The following is a 10151-nucleotide window of genomic DNA, read 5'->3' on the forward strand; positions in this document are numbered from 1 at the left end:
ATGGCATTGTTGTCGCTGCCACAGCCAACGCCCCCTCCTTCGTCTCCTCCCCAGACGCGACCCAGCAGCTGCGGGGATTTGTGCGGCGCTCCTTCCCCTTTAAGAAGCCAGACGGCCGCCAGGGGTGGGTGTGGCCGCCGCGAGCGAAAGGGGAACAGGGTAGAGCCGGAGTTAGGCGTCTCTGATTGGCGTGAGTCCCGGGCGGCGTACTCGTGCGCCTGCGCCGTAGGCAGCTGCGCGCGCCGTTGGAGGGAGGAGCCTGCGCCGGTGCTAATTGGCCTGAGTGGCGGCCCCGCCCGCGAGTGGCGGGCGGTCACGTGACGCGACGGCTGGGGGCTCCCGGCGCGGGGGACGCTGGTGGCCAAGATGGCGGCGGAGCTGGTGGAGGCTAAAGTGAGTAATCGGCGGCGGCGCCGGCCAGGGCGGGCGAAGGGGTAGGGGCCGGACTGCGGGCTGGGGCCTGCGCCTTCTGCCCAGGGACTTACGGCACGGCCAGCCAGCGGCTCGCTGCCCGGGCCCCCAGCCCCCGCCCCCGGGGCTCAGGTTGCGGGCGGGGGGCGGGGAGGCCGGGGGCGGGGCCCCCCAAACCTCATGCTGGTCTTCGCGCCGAAGGCCGATCCCCCGGCTTGAGGAACGTTTCCCACCCCACCCGAGCGGTGAGAGTCCAGGTGCCCAAGCACTGGAACTGGGCCGCTCCTTCCATCTTGAGGCACAGTCTCCCTGGATAGTAGGGCGGGTTAGGCTTCTTCCCCTCTTCGTTCCGAGCTGGTGTCAGTGCTCTTTGGTCGAGGGGAGTGTCTACGCCTCCCCGCCCCCGGGGCACCAGGGGCCAGTATTTGGGTCTTGTCTTCTCCGCCCAGCAGGCTACCGTGGGGTTTGTGACTCCGTTGCCCGAAGGGTTACCTGACTCCCGGTAGTGTTCTGCCACCGTCCGGGTTGATGAGCCAGAGTCCTGAACCACCCCCAAAACACAGTACGTCCTCAGGCAGGGTTTGGAGCCTCTCTTTATTTCTGGCCTTGGTCCTAGAGCCTCGCCCCCTGCAGTGGGCACTACACTAACGTTGGGCCTACCCTTTGCCCTACCCCCTCTCCTTGATCTTACTCTCCTTTTTCAGTGCCAGGTTCTGGGCTCTGCTCTTCTTTTCTTCAGTTTCCCGGCAGACAGAATCTGTTACCTTTTTGAGTGTGCCTCTGGAGTTTCTAAGCCTCACACTTGGAGGATCACATCTTATCTTCAAGCCTTGGCTGTTACTCCCTAGTGATTCTACTTAGATCAGACCCTTCTCTTCACAGTCCCCAGAAACTTTATGCCTCTATCTCTGGCTTCCTAGCTTCTCCTTTTCTTCCTGTTATATTGATCCTTAGAGGGTCCCTGCTGGGTCCAGAGTAGGCCTCTTTCTTTAGGATAACTCCTGCTGCTGCTCTGGATCCTGTTCCAAGTTCCAGGTCCCTTATATACTGTACTCTGTCCTAGCTTGGGGCCCCTTTTAACTCACTAGGGCCTGAACTCAGAGTGTACCCCTCCCAGGGATGTACCTTCTCCCAGGTGCCTCCTTGGAGATGAGGGACTCTTAGAAATGCACTGAAGACCACTTCTACTGAGGAGATAGGGGATCCCCATCCCCCTCTGGTCTTCTTTTCCTGATGTTCTGACCTGTGTTGTTTTTTTTTCTTGCTCCTCCCTTCTTATATTGCCCATTTTTTCCCTGCTAGGATCTGAAATGCAGCCTCAGGGTTCTGTGATTATAGGATATATCTTATTCCCCTGTCCTAAATCTACATCTCATATACTTTTGGTCCTCTCTAGGGTTTTGAAAAAAATGGAGACTTGCCTGGTAGGTGTGTAAGTATGAACTGTGCAAACCCAAGAGGGCAGTCTCCAAGCTTCAAGTCCCCTAGAGCCTTGAAATGTAACCTCAGGTCTGTAGACCCCACCCCCACCCAAGCCTCTGGTGAGGTCTGCACTCTTTTTATACTATCCAGGGTCTTGAAATATGATCTGATGAACTCTACTTGACCTTCTGGTAGCTGGGCCCCACCACACCCCAATTATATCAAGTTGACCCTTCTTTCAAGTTTTCTAAACCACAGCCCATTCAGTGGGACTGGGGCCTGCACCACAACTTCCCAGAACCTAGGGAGCCCCCTTCTTCCTTAAGTCCCTTGCTGCCACCTCAGAGTGCCTTAAATGTCATTGAAATCCCCCCCCATTTTTTTCGGGACTTTTCCTCAATTTGTCGTACTAACAGCCATAGATTTTTGTCTTTGAGGGTGCACAGTGGGCTGGTTAGGGGGGCTTGTTCATAAACTTTGATATCTGAGATTTTTGTTTGTTGTGTTTTTTTGAGATGAAGTCTCACTATGTCGCCCTCAGTAGAATGCCATGGCTTCACAGCAACCTCCAACTCTTGGGCTTAAGCGATTCTCTTGCCTCAGACTCCCAAATAGGATATCTGAGATTCTTGAGGAACTAGATTTGAATTTTGGGTCTAGGGGTGTCCTGAGAATAGTACAGATTAGTTTGCACACATCTCCATTTTCCTGGAGAGAGGAGACTTCCTGTGGTCTCAGGAGTCCGAGCCCAATTTGGTGCAGCTGCTCTGTCCAAGCTGATGTTTTCCCATACGACTTCCAAACAAGCTTGGAGTTGAGACTCAGCTCTGGAAGCTAAGGGGGCCTGGCACAGTTTATAAACACAGTTCTGATGGCAGGCAGGTCAGGATGAAACCAGGGCAGGAAATGATCTTTGGAGTGTTTGGGGCTTCTTCCTGAATGTTTGTACCCCTTCATGATCTCCCCCCACACCCAGTGTCAAGGGCAGGCTCCTCCTTGGTGGCAGCTGTAGAGAAATCTGAGTCGTGAACATATGGCAGCCCAGGGGGTGTGCTCTGGGATGCAGGAGCCTTACCTCCGGATGTCCTGCCTGGTTGGAGAGGCTCATCCTCAGTGGGGCAGGAGCTCCTGGGGCAGGATGACATCAGTAGGTTTGCTGAACCCACCTGCCTCTGGCTCAGTTGCCAGTGTTAAGCTTCCCCATGACACTGCCCCTCCCTTCTAAGGGCTTGGGTCTCTTCCAGAAGAAACATCTTGTCTGCAAGCCTTTTTGTTTTCCACACAAGGTAGGAAGTTGGCCCAAGGGAGATGAGGCATTTTGTTTTCAAAGCATCCCAGCCTCTCTGAGGGCCAACAGACCACGTAGGTTCCTGGATAGCTGGTGTGCTGGTGAGTGAGGGTCTCCCACACCCCCCGCTCTGTCCCCCACGGCTGGGTATGAATAGAAGGAAACATCTTTAAGAGTCTGAAGGACATGGGTCTGAATGCCAGCCCTACACTTCTACTTGGGGGCTTAGGGTCAGCTGCATCCCTCTGAGCTTCAGTTTCCTCACCTATGTGTTGGGCGTGGCCATTGTGAGGTTAGTGATGTGTAAAGACCCTTCTGGCACCTGGCTCAAAGTAGACACTGGCCACCAAGTGCTTTATAGAAGAGGAGGAGTAAGGTCCAGAAATGGGAAGAGGCTCCTCTATAGGCAGGTGTCTGTCATCTGAGCCTGGGCAGCCTCTCTGCCTTCTGCAGGCCCTGGGTGTGGCCCCACAGTGGGGAGCTGGGCAGTGTGCTGCCAGAGGACCAAAGCCTCACCCTTAGCCAACCTTCTGGCACCAAGTGCGGCTGCCACCAGGACTATCATCCTCAAGACCACGAGCGCTGGTCTTCAACACTCAGGTTGAGTCTGAGTGATTTATTGGTTTCTTTGGGTGCACACCTGCCCTGTGCCCACCTGCTTTCTATGTTCGTTCTGGTCACTTGTGCTTTCTTTTTCCATTGCTCCTGGAGTTTCTTTTTTCTACCACATTTCATTTATCCCAGGCCAGCTCCAGAACTCTCTGAGTAGCCCCCAAAACCCTGCTAGCTCATCCCTGGAGGACACTTTGCTTATTTAGCTGGTTGGGGAGTAACTCTCCCCTCAGTGTCCTGGCTTTCAAGGAAGGTAGGTCATAGAGTCAGCTGGGCTCTTCTGTAGGTTTTGTTCTAGATCAGTGTTTTTCAATCTTTTTTATCTCATGGCACCCTTAAATCTATAGTTAAACTTCTGTGGCACACTTAAATTACATTGATCAAAAAGAGTAAAAAAAGAATATATTTACTGTATATTATGTTGATCAAAAAAAGAGCAAAAAAGAATGTATTTACTGTGTTTTGAACTTCTTTTGAAAATAATTGGATTAGTGATCTTTAAAAATTTTCCCAGCACACCTAAGATCCTCTTATGCCACACCAGTTGAAAATCACTGATCTAGATGGACAAGCCCTGCTAGACCTCATTCATCACTTTGCCACAGCTGTTAACAGCCTCTACGGCAGCAGGATCCCTGAGACCTTCCCTTCAGAACAGTGGGTCTCAACCAGGGCTGAGCTTGCCCCCTGCCCCAAGACACTGGGTAATGTCTGGAGATGTCCTTTAATTGCCATGACTGGGGTGGGTGTGCTCCTTGCCTGGAGTGGGTGGAGGCCATGGACACTGCTCAGCACCCTGCACAGCCCAGGGAGTAGTGGTGCCAGGGTTTGAATCTTTGTGTCTTCCCCAAGCTAATGCTCCCCAACCTAGCAGGGACATTTTAAGGATCAGAGTTAAATATGTAATCGAAAATCCAGCTCAACTCCTAGCAGGTGGTTAGTATTAAGCAAACTGTGACTATCATCCTCAAGACCAAAGGGACGTCTGGTCTGACACTGGTTGAGCCCTGGCCCTGCCAGGTGCTTTACATGAGTAAGTCACCTCATCTGCTCCCTCCAAAATTCTGATGAGGTGGTGTTTCCTCTTTGATGAGACTGAGGGTCAGAGAGGCTGTCAGTGTTTGCTAAGTAGACATGGGCAGAGACTCTTTGTGGGTAAAGCCAGATTGCTGATTCTTATACTGGGGATGCTTTTAGGCTTGAAGATAGGGAAAAGGAATCCAAAATAGAAGATAGGGGAGCAGTTAAGAGGAGCTTTTGTTGTGTTAACAATGCTGGGGAAAGTTGGTGGGGCAGGGCAAGCCTTTGGCTCCAGAAGAGGCTGCCAGGTTCCTGACCAGTGGGTGTTTTTCCCCCCTAGGTCAGGGCCTGGGGGGCTTCCTGCCTCTGCAGTGCCCCTGGTTTCAGCAGGGCTAACCTCTTAGAGTATGTGTATGTGGTTACTCTTCCCCAGAACATGGTGATGAGTTTTCGAGTCTCCGACCTTCAGATGCTCTTGGGTTTTGTTGGCCGGAGTAAAAGTGGACTGAAGCACGAACTCGTCACCAGGGCCCTGCAGCTGGTCCAGTTTGACTGTAGCCCCGAGCTGTTCAAGAAGATCAAGGAGCTGTACGAGACCCGCTACGCCAAGAAGAACTCGGAGCCTGTCCCTCAGCCCCACCGGCCTCTGGACCCCCTGACCATGCATTCCACCTATGACCGGGCTGGTGCGGTCCCCAGGACTCCGCTATCAGGCCCTAATATTGACTATCCCGTGCTCTACGGGAAGTACTTAAATGGACTTGGACGGTTGCCTGCTAAGACCCTTAAACCAGAAGTCCGCCTGGTGAAACTGCCCTTCTTTAATATGCTGGATGAATTGCTGAAACCAACCGAGCTAGGTGAGTCGGCCTCCTCCTCCTCATTGTGGGAGGCCTACGTTCCAAGTCCTCACCTTGCACCCACTACCCAACCACATGCTTGACGTGGAGCGATGTTTTCTGTGTTGCATCAAGGGTGGGGTGCCACCAAGGGAACATCCTTCCCAGAGAGCAAAGGGACCGTCTTAGATACTGGTTGCCTATTACTGTGTCACAAGTTACTTCCAAACTGAGCAACTTAACATGTTGGATGTCTCTAAGTTCCCAGTTCCAGTGGGTTGGGTACCCAGGAGTGACATGGCTGGATGGGTCCAGCTCAAGTTATCTCATGGGGCTGTAGTCAAGCCATCATCCAGGGCTGCCTCATCTGAAAACTCAGCTGAGGCAGGAGTCTCTACCTCATGTGGTGGCTGGCTGATCTCACTTCCTTGCTGGCTTTCGCTAGAGAGATGGCCCTTTGTACAGGCTGCCTGAGTGTCCTAAAAGCGCTGTAGTTTGTACATTCCAAAGTGAGTAATGTAAGAGAGAGAGGGCGAGAGTGAGTGTGCACAACCCAGGTACCCCAGTCTTTTGTGTGACCTAACTTCAGGGCATGTCATGTCTTGACTTCTGCCATATTCTGGTGGTCAGATACCTCTGGTGTGGTGTGGGCAGTTACTACTACACCAGGCTGTGGCTGCCAAGGCGTCACCTGAGGGGTATCTATGGGGCTGGCTTCTGTGTTGTTTTTCCCTGTGGAAAGGGCTAGAAAGTTGTTTCTGTCCTTTTTCTTTCTTTTCTTCCAAGGTTCTTGTTTCTAGTGGTGTCCTGTAGGAGCAGCCATTGCATATGGGCTCAAGCTACTGCTAGGCTGCTCCTACCTTGTGTTACTCAGGGGTTGAAGTGCTTGGGAGTGGAGGGGGTGGTCTGGGGCTCTGTGGTTCCCTCTTTACTCATTTGTTTGTCCCCAGCTGTGTTTTGAACACCCATTATGCTCTAGGCCTCACAGTACAAGGCAGTGTGGGGCTATGGGCAGGTATGGAGCCTGGTCCCCACCTTAGATGCTGCCCTGAGCTTGGGGCTGGTAAGACCTGCTAGCTCCAGCCTGCCAGGCTCCCAGAGAGCTAGCAGAGTGTTCTGGGCCTTTTGCGAACCCAAGTCTAGGCCCAGGTTTTCCCAGGGTCCGAACTACCTCTGGAGGCCCTGCTCTTGGTGTCTTCTTCCTTCCCCCATCTCTCTCTCCCCAGCCCTTTACTCACACAGCAAAGATTTGAGAGCCAGCTGGGTGGGTGCTTGGCGCTGTGCCAAGTACTGGGCACAGAGCAGGGCATGCAACAAAGCAACCTGCCCTTGTGGAATTCCCTTCTAATACCCCATTGGGGCCCACAGATTACCTCCAGCCTGCTTGATGGGTCCTGCTACCCGTAAAACACCCCACCACCCCACCATCTATATATCCCATTCAACCCCTCTTCTCTTTACTGAGTTGGCACTATGTGCTGCAGCAGAGTGGCCTAGCAGAGGCTGTAGTCCCTGCCTTCCCTGCTCCCATGGCCCTGGCCTGGCAGCTCAGAACCTCTGTGCATGCTCCCTCCCACCCTGCTGACCCAGCTCCTGGCCTGGGCCCCTGCTATGGCCTAGGGGCCCCTCTCTGGCATGCAAGCTTCGGCACCAGCCCAGCACAAGTCAGCCCCTCTCCCCTGCCCTAGGAAAGGGGTTGGTGGAGAGAGTGGGGAGGGGTGGAGGCTGCCTCTCTCACAGCCCTCAAAGTTTGTGAGGTTAGGCTGGAGGGACTGGTTTCAGGTGGGGCTAGAGGAGGTGGAGGGAAGAAGGTCCTGCCAGTGTTTCCTGCAGCAGCCTAGCACTCCGCCCTCTGGTACAAGGGTCTATTCTCAGGCCTAACGCTCCTCCACCTTCCATCCTTAGTCTCAGTCCTCTGTCCTTAGGCTCTGCCTTTTTTTTTTTCTTTTTTTGAGACAGAGCCTCAAGCTATCACCCTGGGTAGAGTGCTGAGGCATCACAGCAACCTCCAACTCCTGGGCTCAAGCAATTCTCTTGCCTCAACCTCCCAAGTAGCTAGGACTACAGGCACCCACCACAACACCTAGCCATTTTTTTGGTTGTAGCTGTCATTGTTGTTTAGCAGGCCCAGGCTGGATTGGAACCCACCAGCTCTGGTATATGTGGCTGGCACCTTAGCCACTGGAGCTACAGGTGCCAAGCCTGACTCCTCCCTTTATGAGACCCACCCTCTGCTGCTTTCTCTCTTGCAGAGGAGGTATTTCATAGGTTAGCTTAACTCTACCTGTCATAGAATAGGAATGATGATGCTGTGGACCCAGGGCCTCATCCTGAGTTCCTTCATGCTGACTTTCTTGCCTTTATGTCCCTTGTGCTCCTGTCTGAACAGGAGAGAGGGAAGTCTCTCTGCAGGACTGTCCAGCACAGCTGGCTCTGAAGGTCAGGTTGAGGTTCAGACTCCTAAGGCCCTAAGCATGACCCGAGTAACAGGGAGGCTGGGCTTGGTGCCAGGTCAGGGGCAAGGCTGGTGGACCTGCCTCTCCCCAACACCAGATTACAGGCTTCCTTCCTGCAGGGTGAGCAGTCACTCCGCCCCACAATGCATCACTGTGCCCTGAGCCCCCAGGGACCCCAGTCACCTGATCTCCGGGAGAGCCTGCTCCCCGCCGTCATACCAGGAATCACTCTGCTGGCAGCTCAGAACAAAGAGGCTGACCCAGCCCTGCCTTTCCTCCCCACCAACTCCTGCTCCTATCCCAGGGCCTGGGAGGGTACTCCCATCATGGGGGTACCCCCCTTCCTGGGCTCCATGCTCTTGGGTCTTCTGGGGCTAAGTCTTTAGAGAGAGGTTTGCTGGTGTACAGAACTGGGTTCTGAAGCATTGGTTCTGTTGTTCCAGGACTGAGATTCTCTCCCCCTTCCCCTGGGGTGAACTCTGTGGCCCTGGCATTGCCCACTTCAGGAGGACCAAGTGCACCAGCCTCCCCTTCCTTGCTTGTAGCTGTGACCCACCACCCAAAATGAGGCCCGCCATCAAGTCTGCTTCCCTGGAAGAGCCACTGGCTGCTGGCTCCAGGATAGAGAGTGCACCAGGTGACAGGAGCTATAAATCACATGGAGCGCAGTGCTAGGGCTAGGGGAGGGGAGGGGTGATAGAGCCATAGCCCAGGAACTGAAGGGCTTTAGGAGATACTTGATCCCCTGGGGGATGCTGCTGGCCAGGAAAGTCTTCAGACTTGCCCAGGGTCACACAGCAAGCTGACTCCATTCTCCACCTCAGACTTCTTTTCTCAGCCCTGAGGCCCACAGTCCTAGGGGAGGCTCCCAATCTGAAGGTTTGGGACCTCATCCCCATTCCCCTCCACCCTTTTTTTTTGAGACATAGTCTCACTAGGTCACCCTTGGTAGAGTGCTAGGGCATCACAGCTCACAGCAACTTCAACCTGTTGGACTCAAATGATGAATTTGACTCAGCCTCCCAAGTAGCTGGGACTACAGGCATGCACCCACAATGTCTGGCTATTTTTAGAGATGGGGGTCTCGCTGTTGCTTAGGCTGGTCTTGAACTCATGAGTTCAAGCAATCTACCTGCCTCAGCCTCCCAGAGTGCTAGGATTAGAGATGTGAACCACTGCGCCTGGCTTGTGTTGTATTTCCTAACAATGTTTAAGTTGTATTTCCTAACAATGTTTAAGAGCCTCCCAAGTAGCTGGGACTACAGGAGTCTGCCACAATACCTGGCTATTTTTTTATTGTAGTTGTCTTTTTTTTTTTTTTTTTTTTTGCAGTTTTTGGCCGGGGCTGGGTTTGAACCCGCCACCTCCGGCATATGGGGCCAGTGCCTTACTCCTTTGAGCCACAGGCACCACCCGTAGTTGTCATTTTTGTTTAGCACACCCAGGCTGGTTTGAACCCACCCACCCTGGTGCATGTGACTGGTGCCTTAACCACTGAACTACCGGTGCTAAGCCCCCATCCCACCTCTTCTTGGCAAGGGAAGCAGCTGTCCACACTTCCAGCCATCATCTGCACAGGCCTGGGGAGGCAGGTCATTGCCAACCCCAGCAGAACTGGGAGATCTAAGGACCACATGGGGAAGAAAGGCTGTCATGAGACTGGAGGCAAGGGAAAGAAACACACTGAGTGTAGAGCTGTTGTTCCTCAAGGCCTTTTATCCTCCTGTACATAAGCACGTTGGGGTGTTAGCTTGCCTCGCTGCCCTGTAGGGTGCATAGCCCCTATCACCATGATCCCAGGTCTTCCACAGAGGTGAGTGGCAGTGACATGGCTGAAAACCATTGGTCTGGAAATGTGTAGGCACACACATGCCCCTCGTCCAGACTCTTAAGCTCTTTGGCCTATATTGCCCGAGCAAAAAAAAGTCCTCTGCCCTTGGGCGGTGCCTGTGGCTCAAAGGAGTAGGGCGCCGGCCCCATATGCTGGAGGTGGCAGGTTCAAACCCAGCCCTGGGCTCGGCGCCTGTGGCTCAAGCAGCTAAGGCGCCAGCCACATACACCTAAGGTGGCGGGTTCGAATCCCCAGCCCGGGCCCGCCAAACA

The 10151-nt window shown here is 53.7% G+C and overlaps 1 protein-coding gene across 1 annotated transcript in view; it reads left to right on the plus strand.

Moving 5' to 3' along the window:
• Positions 1-251: 251 nt before the first annotated feature.
• The window catches only part of PIAS4 (protein inhibitor of activated STAT 4), a 33119-nt gene continuing 23219 nt past the window's right edge, over positions 252-10151 (plus strand). The window contains exons 1-2 of the mRNA XM_003788748.3: positions 252-393; positions 5187-5613. Of these exons, the coding sequence (XP_003788796.1) occupies positions 367-393; positions 5187-5613 (454 nt within the window). The 5' untranslated portion in view covers positions 252-366. The remainder of the gene's footprint in view (positions 394-5186; positions 5614-10151) is intronic.

This window comes from Otolemur garnettii, unplaced genomic scaffold, assembly GCF_000181295.1.
Source record: "Otolemur garnettii isolate 467f Iridium unplaced genomic scaffold, OtoGar3 scaffold00029, whole genome shotgun sequence".
Taxonomy (NCBI): domain Eukaryota; kingdom Metazoa; phylum Chordata; class Mammalia; order Primates; family Galagidae; genus Otolemur; species Otolemur garnettii.